The 16,751-nt window shown below is 40.6% G+C and overlaps 1 protein-coding gene across 1 annotated transcript; it reads left to right on the top strand.

Moving 5' to 3' along the window:
• Positions 1–10,228: 10,228 nt before the first annotated feature.
• cfap100 (cilia and flagella associated protein 100) lies at positions 10,229–15,877 on the top strand. The gene is made up of 15 exons (XM_004563169.3): positions 10,229–10,291; positions 10,399–10,489; positions 11,590–11,690; positions 11,839–12,049; positions 12,133–12,197; positions 12,765–12,928; positions 13,271–13,351; positions 13,522–13,691; positions 13,809–13,881; positions 14,265–14,307; positions 14,406–14,560; positions 14,710–14,839; positions 14,918–15,120; positions 15,376–15,469; positions 15,571–15,877. Exons 4-15 carry the CDS (start codon positions 11,842–11,844, stop codon positions 15,694–15,696), a joined length of 1,512 nt encoding a protein of 503 aa, XP_004563226.2. The 5' UTR covers positions 10,229–10,291; positions 10,399–10,489; positions 11,590–11,690; positions 11,839–11,841; the 3' UTR covers positions 15,697–15,877.
• The last annotated feature ends 874 nt before the right edge of the window (positions 15,878–16,751 follow it).

Raw genomic sequence — 16,751 nt, 5'->3', positions numbered from 1 at the left:
ATACTCCAATGGATGCATCGGACAGCAACTTGGGGTTAGTATCTCACCCCATATTTGGCATGCAGACTGGGGCAGCCAGGGATTGAACCACCAACGAGTAGATGACCTGCTCTACCTCCAGAGCTGCAGCCACTCCTGGCTGCTCCTCACTGGATCTGGTTCTGCTGGAAGTTTCTTCCTGTCAAAGAGGAGTTCTTCCCTCACCATCACTAAGCGCTGCTAACAAAGGATCTTTTGATCAATGGGTTTCTCACTGTAATGCTGTAGAGTAAATAAATAAAACTAAATAAAATACAGTGAATTCATTGGAGAGGTTTTCCTGATAAAGCAATGCTTATAAGAGCAGTGACAGCAGACAATAAATCAAAAGTTGCAGGTTGGAAGTCCAACTCAGCAGCGATGAGAGGCACTTGCTGGCAAAATTTTAATTTCCAGAAGAATTCTTGTAATTCTCAAGATGTTCAAATTTCCCATGCTCTACTTTGTTGAATGAAGAATGTTTATAGTTATAAGCAGCCATGTGTGCAGCATTTCAAAATAATGGTCCAGTTTGGAGGGAAAAAAAGATCTTTCAACTGAAGGCCGCAGAGTAACCATGACAGTACTGACCACATTTCCACAGTGCTTCATCATGTCAAACTGATTTATACTGCTCCACTAATACAGCCCCCACACAAATGTGCATCTTTAACAGTAATGATATTCTACAGGTACAGGCCCACTGGGCTTTTCATGTGTGCCTCAACTTTCAGTAATACAACCTCGAAACCTTTGGAACACTGATTTTACACCACACTGAGTCGTACATTTGTTTTTAACAATGAATGGGGTCATTTTAAGCAGTGAATGGAGTTGCTGTAGTTTTGTGTGTGGCAGAAAGAGAAAAAGACAGGGAAAAAAACGGGAAAATCTCAGAGGAGTGAAATGCCCGCCATAAGGAATCTAACCCAAATCTCCTTCATTTTCAGTCCCTTGAGTGGCAAAGCACTTCAAGGGAAAATGATTTGCATGCAGTTGTCTTCTGATTAAATCCTAATCTATTTTTACACTTCAGTGATGAGAAATTCTTTGCCATAAGTCGACTTTTAAACTGTGCACTTAGAGCACCAGTCCGTATAGCTGGAGGATGATGGACATTAGCAAGCGGCCTCATGCTGCAAACCATGCAGCTATTAGAGGCGGAAAAACCTTTCTTGACATTTAAATTCTAGGTGTTAAAGTGCCTGGCTTTGAACTGCATCACTGGTGGTTTAATGCAAAAGCAGCTCCACGTGTTGAGCTTTTCTCGAAGCACTGAACACCCCAAATATGGACCGTTATCCGTCTTCACACTGTCCTTTGGTGTCCAAACAAAACTCTGGACACCAAACGATCAAAGTCAATCACATTATCTCTTTAATCCCCCCCAGATGAATAACAAGTATCAAAGACTATTATTATCCTCACAGAGCAAACGATTCCAGATTTGGAACGATTACTGGTTTTAAATGAAGGAAATTTGTGGGCCAAGGTGAAAGAGCTCATTATCCTTCGTCATTAGAGGTTTGGTCCAAGAGGTGGATCCAGTAATTCTCTGCAATCTCTGTGGCAATTATCTTTCCTGAGGTACAAGCGACTACACATTTACAACTATTAAAGTCTTTTCATAGTATATTAAACTAAAGTTGTGAATAGTCCGCTGTTCATCAGGCAGAGACGCACAAGGCAACGCTGTACAGGGATAGGTTACATCTGCCACAAGAGTGGTCCCCACAAAGCTGCCAGAAGGAATAAAAAAAACATCCATGTCTTTTTCATTTCAGCTAACCAGTTAATCGTTTCCTTTTAAGATGTCCTTTTGCTGCCAAACTGACACCGCGACTATCGAAATACAAATAGCCTTTCCTCCAGACAAGACCAGACGTCTGTCTGCTAACGAGTTTTTAATTACGTGAGGATTAATTCTGCTGGGATCAAAGCTGACAGGCATGGACGAATCCCCCGAATATTTAGTTGTACATTCCCGCTGACAGAGGTACATTTCATTTACAAGTTTTAAAATTTGCAAATGCAAAAAAATATATATATAAATAAAAACATGTCAATTCATTAGAACTTCTGGGACTAATGTAACATATATGGACAGGCTGAAATTGGGGTAAAGGTGCAATGTCTGTGCAATGTCGGGGGCGATCGTGGCTCAAGAGTTGGCAGTTCGTCTCGTAATTGGAAGGTTGCCGGTTCGAGCCCCAGCTTGGACAGTCTCGGTCGTTGTGTCCTTGGGCAAGACACTTCACCCACCCCCTACTGGTGATGGCCAGAGGGGCCGATGGCGCGATATGGCAGCCTCGCTTCTGTCAGTCTGCTCCAGGCAGCTGTGGCTACAACTGTAGCTGCCTCCACCAGTGTGTGAATGCGAGAGTGAATGAATAGTGGAATTGTACAGTGCTTTGAGGTTCTCGAAAAGCGCTATATAAATGCAATCCATTATTAATAATCTTTAAAATCTTTTCACTCAGAGTAGTATTTTCTTGCACCAATCAGGTGTTTTGCTTTTTTGTCCTCTTTAAAGGCAATAATTAATTTTTGTTATCCACAAAAGGGCAGAAAGGCTGCAAACAAGGTGACAGGGACAAAGGATTAACATACTGTATCTATTCCTTGTACAGTCATTCATCACATATATCCATCCATAAAGTTACGCTGAAAAATGTACTCAGTTTGTCATCCATCCATTTGTATTCATGTATAAGAAACAGCCACCTGGGGGATGTAACACCCAACCTATCCCAGAATTCGTAGCGCGGCCCAGCCAATTACAGTTTTCAACAATGGCGGCAGCTACTAAGTTTGAATATTACTCTTATTACTCTTTCTGGATCACAAAATAAATTTCTAACATATTTTCAGGTGAGAATGTAGCTGTGTAAACTTCAAATATCTGCTCGGTTTACCCAGACACCACATATTTACAAAACTACTCCGACGTTTTCGGAGACGTCTGTTACCCACCAGCTCGAAGCTGACAGGGAGGTTGAGGCTCACAAGAGCCGGGGAGAATAGCGAATTCCCGTCACATCGTTTTCAGACCTCCCGCAGTCTTTCGCTATTCAGGTTAAACACAATATTTAAGTCACTTAGATAACTTAAAAAATGTTGTGTTTGGCTTTTTTCAGTGTTTTATTTGTTCATGAGTAAATCAGTTTGGCTGAGATTAAAGTTATAGTTTTCACTCAACTGAATAAACGTCAAACAGAAAACAGATTAAACAGAAGCGTGAGATGGTCGAGAATTTACTTCAATGTCCTTTATATTTTAGTGAGCGAGGAGCAGATGGCTGAGTTTATTCAACTCCACCGAGACAGCTGGTGACGCAAATCTGAAGGCCTCGTACCTCCGGTGCTCTCGGTCTTCGAAGGACCTGCCCTAAAAGTCGCTAGAAGTCGTCATCGCCTAATTGGCATAGTTGGTCATGCCTATGTAATTGTAATAGACGGTGTAGGAGAGAGAAATAACATTGTGGAAGAAACATAACGTGAGTAAAAAAACACCCTAAAAGTATTCAGAATATATTTAGAACTACAAATTAAATTTCTTTTAGCAATTATTGTTTTTTTAATCTCACAATTCCAACCATCCTCCTTTGTCTGGATAAAATAGGCACTCTGGCAGTACGTGCTTTCAGGTCAAAAAGTCGTCTCCAGTAACACCAGAAAAAGTCACCAGATTTGTCACTAGTCAATTTTAGAAAAAAGTCGCTAAGGGGATCCAAAAACTCACTAAATATAGCGACAAAGTAGCTAAGTTGGCAACACTGGGACCCGGCCCACGTAGACCGCGAGGGCCGGGTCCTCCAAAGGATGGTGCCTATGAATTCGGACATACCTAATGAGACAGGGAGGAAGCAAAACTGAACACACTAACATATGATGTGAGACAGTCAAAGTAAAACAGGAAATACACGAACATAGAGACAATGGAGACCAGAAGGAACACATGGAACACAGGGGAGGCACTGAGACACAAAGCAAGAGACTAGAAACTATAAATAACAATGAAATCAAGGAATATTAATAATTCAAAAACACAAAACACTGGATCACAGACTCATGACCATGACAGAGCCAGAGGGGGCATGGATCTCAGAAACAAAGGTAACTAAAAGAGAAATGTGGAACACAGGGAATTCACAGAGACAGAGCGCTAAGGCCATCAAACTATAAGTATAACATAAGCAGAAAACAATAAACCAAAACTATGAATAACAATAAATCAAAGAATATTAACTTTAACTAGGATTTACACATACTGGGTCACCGTGACAATTCAGATCCACACCGAGGCATTCCCAAGCCAGCCAAGCAATATAATCTCCCTATTATAAGCTCAATCAGTCTCCTCCCGGTATACTATGCCGGTGTAACCAGAAAGCGCTTCAACAGCCTCAACAAACCAGTTTATAATCTGTGATAAAGTATTTGCCCAGTGAAGTATATTCAGGCTAATGTAGATACATGTAAGTAAACAAATAAATTGTCAAAAATACAGGCCGGTTACAGTACTGAGGTGAGCATCTCCAATGTATCTATTAACTTCCTAATTGTTACCTCATATCTGCATACGCACACGGCTGTGAATGCTGACAGCATGGAAAGCATGAACCACATTGCATGGCTCATGCTTGTGGTTGTGCAGGCCTGGCTCTGCTAAGCTTTTGATGGGATACTTGTCACTCAAAGCAACTGGACTCGTAATTCACAACTAAAGTTGTTGTAAACACTTTTTAGTGACAGGCTGTAAGATTTTTTCTTTTTTACCCTTCAAAGTTTACAATTTGAGTTTACAATGAACTCTACAGGGACTCTACACTCTCCAAGCTTCAAGTGGCCATCCAGTTTTTAGCACTTCTGCCTTGACGTCTCACGTTGAGGTTGGAGGTCACTGATATCTGAACACATCTGTGATTTTTAATAGATACACCTACAGTATCAATTTCAAAATAATACGTTGCTTCATTCACAAGTTATCATACACAAACTTAGGCATCCATGCTGGCCTATCAGCCCTTTATGGGCAATGAACTTCTCCATCTTCTACATGGGCTGTGACGGATGACAACCAGGAGGAAGGAATCCAGGAACAGATTCAGATCCAACATAAGTTTCCGATCATCACACAAACACACATAACACACACACACGGGAAAGAGAGAGAGAACAAAAAGAAAATGTGGGGTCATGACAATCTAAGCAGCTTCACAATAAAATACTTACGTTTGAGCAACCATCTCCAAGAAATTAAAAGACGTTCAGTTCCTTTCTTTCCAAGATGCTTAGACTACATTGACCTAAGTTGTTACACAATCTCAGAAGAGGAGAGCCATTTAGGCACCACCTTCCGCCACCTGACACCCCCTCCATGACCACCACTTATGATGGAAATTGGCTACAGATGAAGTATGGACTGTGCCTGAGCGGACATACAAAACTCACAGGTTCCCCACTCTCAGGGCTTTCCAAAAGGTGGGGTCTGGCAGGGGGTGCTGGGGGGACAGGGGCGGTGCCTCACAGCCCTCCCCCTCTTGGAGTGACAGTTTCTATGAAGGAGGTGAGAGGTGGCAACGACTTCATCGATGAGTTCTGCATGTCTTGGTGAGCCTCCACCTGTTTGACAGGTGGGTGCAGCCTGGTCTATCTCAAGAAAGTCCAGACCAGCGGTCCCCAACCCCTGGGCCGCGGACCGGTACTTGCGAGTGTGCAAGCAAGAAGAGGAGTGTGTCAAGTGTGTAGATACCCTTCCTGTCCCTGAAGCCCTTGACCCTCTGCCCCACACCTTGTATATATATTGCACTGTGGATTTTGTAAATAAACTTCTGAACTCTTTTTTTCCAAAAGCCTGAGTGTGCATGATGATGGATAGTTTACTGCTCTGTGAATTGTATAATGATGATGCTGTTATATTTTGTCTCTCTGTGCAGGCCACGGCCTACTATATCCCCCTGACTAAAGACAGAGTTGGGTTGCTGAGGTCGGAGTGATTACTGTCCTTCTACTTACAGGTGGTGGGTCTTGGAGGACAACTGCTTACCCTCTTGAGGATACTTGAGGGTGCATGGGAGTTTGCCCAACCAGTCTACATGTGTTTTGTAGACTTGGAGAAGGCATTTGACCGTGTCCCTCGAGGTGTCCTGTGGGAGTATAGGGTGTCTGGCCCATTGCTATGGGCATATGGGCCATCCTTATACAACCGTTGCAAGAGTTTGGTCCGCATAGCCGGCAATAAATCTGAATCATTTCCGGTGGGTGATGGGCTCACCCAGTGCTGCCCTTTGTCACCGGTTCTGGTGGGAACAAGAATCAGCACCTCCAAATCTGAGGCCATGGTCCTCAGCTGGAAAAGGGTGGAGTGTCCTCTCTGGTTCAGGGACGAGTTCCTGCCTCAAGGGGAGGAGTTTATGTATCTGGGGGTCTTGTTCATGAGTGATGGGAGAAGGGAGCGGCAGATCGACAGACGGATTGGTGCTGCAGCTGCAGTGATGCGGATGCTGTCGTGATGAAGAGAGAGCTGATAAGTCTGTTGTGGCCAGTCCCAGCCTCTATGCTGTTGCATGCTGGGGCATCAGGTTGAGGATCGCAGATGCCAACAAACTTAATAAACTGATCCACAAGGCCAATAATGTTGTGGGGATGGAGCTGGATTCCCTTAAGGTGGTGTCAGAGAGGCAGATGTTGTCCAAGATACGGTCAATGCTGGACAACACCTCCCACCCACTCCATGATGTGCTGGCCAGTAACAGGAGCACTTTCAGTGAGAGGCTGAGATTACACAAATGCACCACTGAACGACACAGGAAATCATTCCTGCCTGTACAACTCCTCTAATGCAAAATGCACAATACACAGTGCAATAGTTATAGCCTTTGCATATCCTCTGCAGTGAAAATAACAAATAACCAAGTTTTACAGATTAGAGTAAATCATATATATTTAATCTCAGTAATATTCTGGATTTTTATAATTGAGTTATTTGTATATATTTGAGCTATGTCTTATATTTATAACTATGTAATATATTGTATTATTTAATTTAGTCCAGTCAGTTACTGTCCTTACTGTCTTGGAGCATTCATTGATCTTTTTTTTTTCACAAATAGAGGAAAATTAAAATGTTAATGCTGTTACCATCTTTGCATGAAAGACAAGTGTATAAACACAGCGAGGTCTGGTGATAGATATATGGAGAATTTGAATAATGTCTCAATTTCTTTCTGTGCTTTATGTCAAGTTGAAGCTTTGCTCATTTCCCACTTAATTATTACTCTGTGTAAACTAGCATTAGACATGCTTTGGAGTGTCCTATATTTAGAAAGTGCCTTTCTGAATTCCCAGTTCACACAGCAATAATTAATTCAATTAACCAGATTGTTTTTAGATACAGACAATCAATGCCAAATAAGTGACTTATGTATGTATGTATATATATGTATATATTGTACTATTCTTAGTTAGCGTATTGTCTGTCTTGTCTTAATGTTGGTTTAAAATGGAGCACTGTAACAAAAAATAATTTCCCCCAGGGATCAATAAAGTATTCTGATTCTGATTCTGATATAATCAATTGAGCATTTTCATTTGAGGCTCTGCCAATCTCAGCCTTGATTTATTTAATATTTAAATGACATGAGTATTATTTGAAATGCTTCTACAGTGTGTAAGAGTGAAAAAGTGAGACTTCTCATTGGACTTTATAGTCCTACAGCTTTTTCCCAATGACACAACACAACACACTACACACACTGCAGACAAATGCATGCAGAAAATGATTTTGAAGCAAAGGGTGATATCTTGGTAACAGTGCATTTAGTGTTTTAAGGTTATGACTGAAAGCTCTGACACTTGTCTAATCCAAAATCATGCAAATGAACATTAATGTTAATTTGATTTTTTTTAAGCATCGAAATCCACAAAGAAGACAAGGAGAGGCTTTTGTACCCTAGAACACTTTTTCATGTGTTTTCTTTAAACCACAATTACTGCTATCAAGAATGCATTAAAAAACAAGAAGCACTGTCAAAGCACAAACCTCCCATCAAGGCAGCTCTCTGGAGTATTTACTTTGAAGGGAATAGTGTTGTATTTTTTATAGATTTGTTTTGTTTTGTTTGCTCTTTTTAAATGGACTTTAAGAAGTTTGTAGTGCAGTAAAAAATTAGATGAGGGTAGCATGGGAGATGTCTATTTTGACTACACCAACATTATGATAATATTTATTGATTTGTAAATAACTGAATATGAATGACTGCAATAAGTGCAATTTTGGCAAGACTCCCAACAACACTGTCTGAAAAGCAGCCCTCGATTGTCTGCACCCACTCCCCTCTCTCCTGAACTCCTCCATTAATGATGATAACGTGAACCAAAGGTTCGCTCCTTGTTTCCCTTCCTTAAGAACGGTTTCTTGACAGCCACCACTGAGAACATTTCTGATGAGGCCTCGGGGAACAGTAGATGGATCAGCTTAACGGTCAGATTGACTGTCAGCTCCTGTGTCAGGTCTTTGTTGGGCTTTTGGTTCTTCGTTAAGAATGTGACTATCAGACACTCTTCATCTGCCGTAGATCGTTTTTAAGGTCTGCCTCTTCTTTTATGCTCCTTCAGATGTCCTGGAGAAACACTAATCAAATACAGGAAAGTCGAGCTCTTTGGAAGCAAAATATAAAGAAATGGAATGACGCTCAAGATTTGTACTGTGCTGTACATCTGTATGAAAATATGTCACTTTCAAGGGGTCATTAGCAGACCTCCTTACTGATACTTACAGCAGTATGCACAGATATCACTAAACCATTTAACTGTTAATATGAATGATGATGAAATGCTATAGGAAAGCATTTATATATGTGTGAATAATTTGATCAGAAGTGGATTTATAATATATTATAATGCTTAGGCACGCTTACAAACCAGCCACACACTATAAAATGTTGGCTGCGTTTGAAACCCCGCTGTTCAGTCGTATGGACATAAGCACAGTCTGCATCTCTGAACAGCTGCTCGACAGTGTGGCAGCTCCAACTCTGCTGTAACGTTTGCTTCATGACAGGAGTCCAGTTTTTTGTTTTGTTTTTTACTCAACCAACTCAGTTAAACTGTAAGAGATGGGGGTGGGACTCAGTTCTTACAGTATTCAAATCATTATATGTTCTGTGTGTAATCATTTCTCAGGTTAGATAGTTTGGGTTAATTGAAGGTGGCTGCATGGACTCTGATTGAAGGAAAGCTGTTGGTCTTGCCTTGCACAGAAGGCTGAATGTTCACCTCTTATATAATAGCAAATATCCACTGTCTTTGGGCTGCATAAGCGGGGGAGTTAGAAGTAATCTGTACTGTTCCATAAGATACTCTAATGCACTTATAGCATTATATGGTAGTCTTATGTACAGTACAAATCATGTTTCTGTGCAGCTGTACACTTCAGAAAGTTTTTCCCCCTCTCTACTGGAGAGTTGAGGAATTCTGGAAGGGAAACATTGGGAATTTGGAGAAAAGCCTTGAGCCTCTGCTTCTTTCTGATTTCCAATCTATCCCTGCTCTTGAAGCCATTCCTTCAAATGTGAATAAGACGCCATTTCTGTTTTCTTACACAACATGCCCCCTTCTGTTGTGTGAGCCAACACTCCCCCATGTGTTTGCATTACTTTAACCTGACAATCTGACACTGGGATTTCCTACAAGCAAGCATAGTGTGTGGGCTGCTTTGTTGAGCGGAGATGTGCAGGGTCATGTGTGGATGCGTGGGAAGAAAATATACAGTATCTGATTCTAAGTATATTCACTGATACACATGATGAAGTGAAAGATAAAGTGGTGGGGAGTTAAATAAGGACGAAACAGGTTCTAGCTACAAACATTTATTTCTTTTCTTTAATCTTGGAACCTGGGTCCCTCATAAGAAGGCAATCCAGTGCAGAGAGGCCTGAGATGGATTTTGTGATATGTTCATGCCATCTAGTGGAGAACAAACATGGTCCACAGAACTGAAGAGCCAGCTTGAAAACCATTTCCTGTAATATGCTTATAGTGTTTCAGAATAACAAGTAACTGTTCTCTTAAATTAGTTTGTTTTTCATCACATTTACTAAACTAGCAATACAAATATAGACATCCTCCCTATTTATTTATACAAAAGACTAAATAATAAGGGAGAAATAACAAGGAGGCCCTGAAGGCAACATTCACCATGACAACGGTATACAGAGCCAGCGGGGCGGCTAGCTGCGATCTATACTGTTTACCTACAGCATTATAAGACGGTGAGTTAGCTTTATTATGAATACCAATAAAAATATGTCCTTAAATCTGTCTTTTGCAGCAGCTTGACCTTTTTTATTTATCACTAACTTCGTTTATTTATCTGTAGTTTGGCAGGGTTTGCTTGCGTTTGCTTGCTGCTGGTGTAATCACAGGAGGACGGTCACATTTCAACAGCAAAGACGAGCCCTTACTTAGGGGTAAAGTTATTAAAAAAAAGTGTATTTTTTAAATTCATTTATTAATTATTTACACTGTTTCTGTAGGATTTGACTCACTTACTCACTGTCTTTATGACACATTGAACATACTTTACTTTTGAAAAGCGTCTTTAACACATTACCAGAAACTCCTAAAAAAAAAGGTCAGAAACAGAAATGTTTTATAGCAAAACATTATTAGTGTGCCAAGTACTATAATACTATAATTACTTCTCTAATCTCTGGCGTCAACAAGACACTTTTTTGCCCAGAACCTGCGGTGAGAAGAAAAGCACATCAGCCCATTTGGCACTAACACATACCAACTGACACCTTCAACGTCACTTAAACATATATACAGAATACATGTTTAAGAATACTTATTTAACATATAAAAAATATAGAGAAAACAAGAATAACATCCTTTAAGTAATCATCTAATCATCTAAGCCCCTCACCCACACACAGATGTTTGATTGGGCCTCTTCCCCTGACCTTTATATTTGTATCATTACACAGAGCCTGATGACATTATAGAGATCACGCCACGTTTCCAACCAAAATAGATCCAATTAGTATGAAAACACACACAATGCCTTTAATGATAGTAAATGTATTTTGAAAATAAAACTGTCGGTTATAAGAGGCGTTTTAAGATTTAGGAAAGAATGTAAAACAAATAAATACGATTAAGGAATCTTGTAGGTGGAAATTGCCAGGACGCCTTCACCAGAGGACATCCGTCTGGCTTTTACGGTGTGAAACGTTCAGAAATGTAACTTCCTGTTCTGCCAAGAATAACTTTTTCTTTTCCCAGCCTGCAGCCACATTAAATGCTAAGCTAGTTCAACCCCTGATGTCAGAAGCACCTCAGATATGTCATCGCCGCAGCTTAGTAAGCTTCTTTTATAAAGTCGTGCTTTACACATTACAGTGTGTGTACTGTCAGCGCATCATGATTGGTTTGTGCTGCATTTCAAATATGTTTTCATCAGAGAGAAGAGAGATTTGTAAAATAAAACTGAGTTGTAGAATAAAAAGAAATAACAGAAAGTGTTGCAACTTTTGTTGTTTTTATCTTTTATTCCCAACGTGTGTAGGGACAAGGAGGAAGAGAGGGACTCAGCTGAGCCCGTTCAAAGTGCCAGACGGCAACAGCATTTTTCTGCTGCGTGTAAACGAAAGAGAGGACCGTAAAGAGGTTTGTGAGCGTGCTTTTGCACATTTATGTATGTCCAAATGACAGATTTTCTCTCCACGCATTATACTGGCATGGCAGCATTTTCTAAAAGTGAAAAATGGATCTTTGTTGTGTTAAAGTCATGCTGCTGTTCGCCCTTTGTGCTCAGGAGATGCGTAAATTCCTCGCTCTGCCAATTGATGAGAAGACAACCCACGCTGCAAGAGTGACGGCCAAGCTGAAGAATGAGCTGGTGGGAGAAGTGGAGGACGAGGCGGAGGAGGAGAAGAAGGGGGGAAATGAGAAGATGACGAATCTAAAACCAATCAAGAGTAGGACAGTTCCCCCTAAGCAAACATCTGGTGGACGAATGAAACAAGGTAAGTGGAAGAGGAGTAGAAAATTCAAAATATATGTGAACAGATACGATCAATTTAACATGTTGTTTGTCCTCTGTCCCCAGAAAAAGTAACAAAAGACAACAAGCATGCCTTAATCTCCCTGGAACGACAGAAAGCTGTGTTGGAGGTAAATGATTTCAACAGTTGCTAATATGCTGTCATGTTTTTTGAATCAGCGCTCTGTCTAGTATTAATGGAGGATAACTATCATCCAAACTCAGCTACTGAACTAAAACAGGTTGTTCTAGTTAAATAAAAACTTTTCCTCTGATGTAGCCTTATAGATCCAGCCGAATGAGACAAAGTCAAGTTAATGCAGAAAAGGTTAATAAATCCTCTTTAGGTCTTCATTTTGGGTCAGGCCTACTGTTCTAACCTCACCTGGTGAATGTTCACGTCATTTAAACTCAGCGCCACCAGCTTTTAATGTTTTCAACATGAGTTATGAAAATTATGACAATAGAATTGAACACACATGTGTATCTTCTTCTGTGTATGTGCTTTTGAATGTTCCCCATGAGTTAGATCAAGCAGATGACTGCTTGAATGAATGATCCACTTCTGTTCTCTTACTAAAGTCATCTCAGATAGACAGACAGATAGGGAAATTATTATTAATTACTATTACAATAATATGCATCATGTAAGATTATAGAAGTCTGGCTTCATCTTATTCTCGTCCTCCTTTCCTCAGTTATCCGTGATGACAAAGAGGTCTGAGATTTTGAGGATGGACGAGGCCATAGCAAAGGAAGAGAAGTTGCTGAAACACCTGGAGCGGAGCATTGAGAGAGACAATGTCAGATTTGAAGAGTTTCTCAGGGAGAATGAGAAGAAGTCTGTGGAGGCCAGAACACTGTAAGGATTAAACAGTGGCTATCCTGTTAGCGTCTCTGTTCAATTTAAAATCACATTTTCATAAAATAGTGTTTTAGGGATGCACCACTGTGATGTACATAAATCATGCTGACTGATGTCGATGTTTATACCAGCAGTACTCATAGATTTTAAAATAAGTATTTTTTTTATAATAAGAATGTTTGGTTGTTGTTTCTCAGCTCATAAAAGGAGAATAAAGAACAATGTGCAAGAGTATGCAAAAAAATATGCAAAGAATCCTGAACACGCTTATTTCTGCCGTACCTGTACTGATGATTAAAAGGTTCCTTTGCAAATAGTTGTGTTTGTCTCTGCTGCCAGGTATGAACAGGAGGCCAGGTCAACACAGGAGAAGAACAATGAAATCAGGAGGCTAACTGCTGAAATACTCACCATAAAAAGGTAGCATTCAGATCATCTTGAAAAAAATCAAATGTGTGTGGGCATCACCCCTGTCTCAGTCCGTCAGCATGTTTATCCAGAAGGTGAACACAGAGGCGCTAAAGGTGGTTTCCCTCGAAGATACAGTTTTTATGTTGTGTAGATTTTAATGTAGTCTTTCTTCTGCACAGTGAACTTGCCAGCTTTGAAGAAATCCTGGTAGACTACAAGAGTTATAAGGACCTTCTATTCAAGCTGTCTCCTCCAGAGTGGCAGGAGGCCCAGAGGCCAAAGGTTATGTCTTGTAAAGGCACCAAGGAGGACCAGAACAGGGAGCTTAAAGACACTGCTATTAGGAATGGCAAGTAATGCCCAGTAAATCACCATAAAATAGGCAACAGAGACCAGCATGGCGGTACTCTGCTTAATGTCCTGCAATTGACTTAAATGATTCTTTCATTTATTAACATGCACGTAGGTTTGGAGACTCCAGGCAGACAGCTGACGTCCATCCAGGAGACCAGGCTGTCCCCAGCCCACAGTGACAGTCTGTAAGGGAGCACCAGCACTCTCGTTTCACTCATGGCTTTGATTAATATTTCTGCACATCCACTGTTTGTGTCATAGTTTTGATGTAGTGCTGAATGTGGTAGTTAAGCACTTAGGAGCACCCTCAATTCACCCTCTGTCTGAAACAAGCCACCCTCGTTGTAAGCCTTCACAACCTGTACAGGAAAAACGTGAAAATGAAAGACCAGCAGTGACTGGCAACAATATATGAGCTACATGAGCACAGTCGCAACAATTCTGCCAGAAAGAGGTTTTGTATTTCAAACAACAACCGCAAAATAAAGAAAAACTAGAAGATCACATTTAAAATCCTCTCCAGTGTTGCTGTAACTTCTCTCACAGGTGTAAAACTCTTACATTGCAGAGTCACAGATCCTAAATTGGACAGTGACAGCTCAGATTATGAGGTCAGTTTTTCCCGATCCTATCTTACGTTAACTAAAGGAGCAGCTTGAATATTTCTTCCCAGTACTGACAGTGGTATGTCTTACCCACCTCTCTGTAGGATGAGCCAGAGCTGTATTTCACTGATCCCCAGCAGCTGCTGGATCTGATGACAGAGCTGACGGAGCAGAACCTGTCCCTGATTCAGAACTCTACGAGGGTGGAGGAGACTCTGGAGCAGCTCCAACAGTCCTTGAAAACAACCAAGAAGAATCAGTAAGCATGTCACATGGCTCTGTTACATTACGCAGTGGCTAAATCTCTTTTTGCTTGCAGCTTCAGAGCTCTTATAACACTCAGGGTTTTACTGTTTTCTGGTTATTCCAGCTGCCCTCTTTTCTCATTGCTGCTTTCTTTCTGTCAAGTGAAAAGGATGAAAAACAAATTACAATGCAGATAAATGAAATGAAGGAGAGAATCGAGAAGGAGAAGGCGAGAGGAGCCAGGCTTGAGCGGAAGGTCCTTCTCCACGTGTCCCTGAATACACAGGACCAGGTAACACAGAATACACCGCTGCACCAAGCTGCACTTGGTGACTTTTACAGGCCTCGTAATCACTTCGCTTACCCACAGGATGTGTTACTGGATGCTCTGAGCGAGAAGGTGGCAGAGGTGCACCGCAGCTGCATGGATGACAGGATGACCAAACTAAACACTTTGGAGAAGCTGACCAACATTGAGAAGCGGCTGTCTTTACTACTGCAGAGCCTTGAGAGCATCCCTGAAGAAAAACTGGAGTTAATGAAGAAGATCAAGGACAGCGAGAGGAGGACCAGGTACTGTGTGCCTCAGTGGCTCAATGTTCCACCCTCAGCCCACTTGGCTATTGAATTTTTCACCTGTAAAAAAAAAACTTGAAATATTTTCAGTAACAGCTGCAGAACTGTGAGGCTCTATGGTAAAAACAGAATTCCTTGATTAGAAACTAGCTTTTGTTTATTTTTCTTCTTGAATGTATTATTTCCAGTCTTAGCATAAATTACAGTGCAGTGTTATATAAACACCCTCCCACTCTCTACAACATGTTGCAGGGAGCGTGAAGACAAGCTGAGAGAGCAGAGAGAAAAACAGAAAGAAAGGATGAGGAGGTACTCGGAGAGATCGCTGGCTGACTCCAAGAAAATCGTGGGTCTTTTTCCATTAACACTATTCTCCAGTTTAGTTTTTCTGACTTACAACTTTTAAAGAAACTGATTCAGTTGCACACTTTCGGGATTTTCTTTCAGAGTGGGAAAAAGCTCATGCCCAGATATATGCCTGTTACCCAGAGAGTCAAAGTCAGCAACATGGACAGCATCCCAGCTCAAGATGAGATTCACGAACACCTCTTTGGCCCTGAGAACACGGACTGATAAAAAAAAAATACAAAGAAAATAACTGAAAGTGCTATCATGCCTCAGACGCACAGGCTGATGAGTGATCATGTATTATCACACAGATGCCACAATCATGACATGTCAGTAAGTCAATATGAGCTGAGATACTACAAATTTAGCGTTGGAGTGCAGAATAAAGCCATCTAACTGTGGTAAACGTTTTGGTTTTGTTGCCTTTTATTCTTAAACTCGCTGATATTTTGCTAATCTTATGCAATTAAGATCATTTAGAAAGCTGAGCTTTGAATATTTCAAACATGTTTAAGCATTTTTTAAGCTTTTTCTAGTTTCTTTATACAATTGTTTAAAGGTGCTTTATGTGAAGACCATGTGATATTAGAGTTTGAAGCTAATGTCACATGGACAATCCCATATGAGCAGCACTTCAGTGGTGGGAAGGAAGAGCTCCCTTTTAACAGGATGAGACCCCCAGCAAGGGCCTCCCATATTGCTGGAAGGGGGAAAAAGCAGAACTGCATACAGTAAATGCTATTAAAAATATGGGAGAAAATAGTAGTTATTCACTCTAGCCAATAAACACAAAGTTAACCTTCAAAAAAAAACAATTTGTCAAGTGAATACCCCTACCACACTGGTAGGTTTTCTCAGGTGTGTGACATTTAATTGCTTCGCTCATGTATGAAAACACGTGTAAATTTCTCATGTTAGTTTTTAATCTCCATTATACCACTGTATATTTTCAGATGAAAAAAAATGTCTGTTCACACATAGCAAACAAATTAATGAATCATGAATGAATCAAATATATTCCCAAAAGCTATATATATGTTGATGATACTGGTACCCTCAGCAGTCTATATAAAGTAGGTTTGATTCAGACTGATTGATGCATCTTGGAGGAGTGGGAGAACATAAAATACATACCCTATGATCATTATAGTAAGATATTATTTGCATTATTTTCTAGCACATTTATTTTCTCACTGAGTCATTTCTTTATTTTTTTATTTGGATTTTATTTTGGCCCTTCACAAAACTTCACGTAGAGGACAGCAGGTGGTGATGTTTCA

This window comes from Maylandia zebra, linkage group LG2 (assembly GCF_041146795.1).
Source record: "Maylandia zebra isolate NMK-2024a linkage group LG2, Mzebra_GT3a, whole genome shotgun sequence".
NCBI lineage: Eukaryota > Metazoa > Chordata > Actinopteri > Cichliformes > Cichlidae > Maylandia > Maylandia zebra.
This window is presented reverse-complemented; position numbering and strand designations above follow the sequence as displayed.

Coding starts and splice junctions, on each gene's coding strand:
- cfap100 (XM_004563169.3), top strand. CDS start 11,842: ATGCGTAAATTCCTCGCTCTGCCAATTGATGAGAAGACAACCCACGCT. Junction 12,050..12,132: donor TGGTGGACGAATGAAACAAG/GTAAGTGGAAGA, acceptor CTCTGTCCCCAG/AAAAAGTAACAAAAGACAAC. Junction 13,882..14,264: donor CCAGCCCACAGTGACAGTCT/GTAAGGGAGCAC, acceptor CTTACATTGCAG/AGTCACAGATCCTAAATTGG.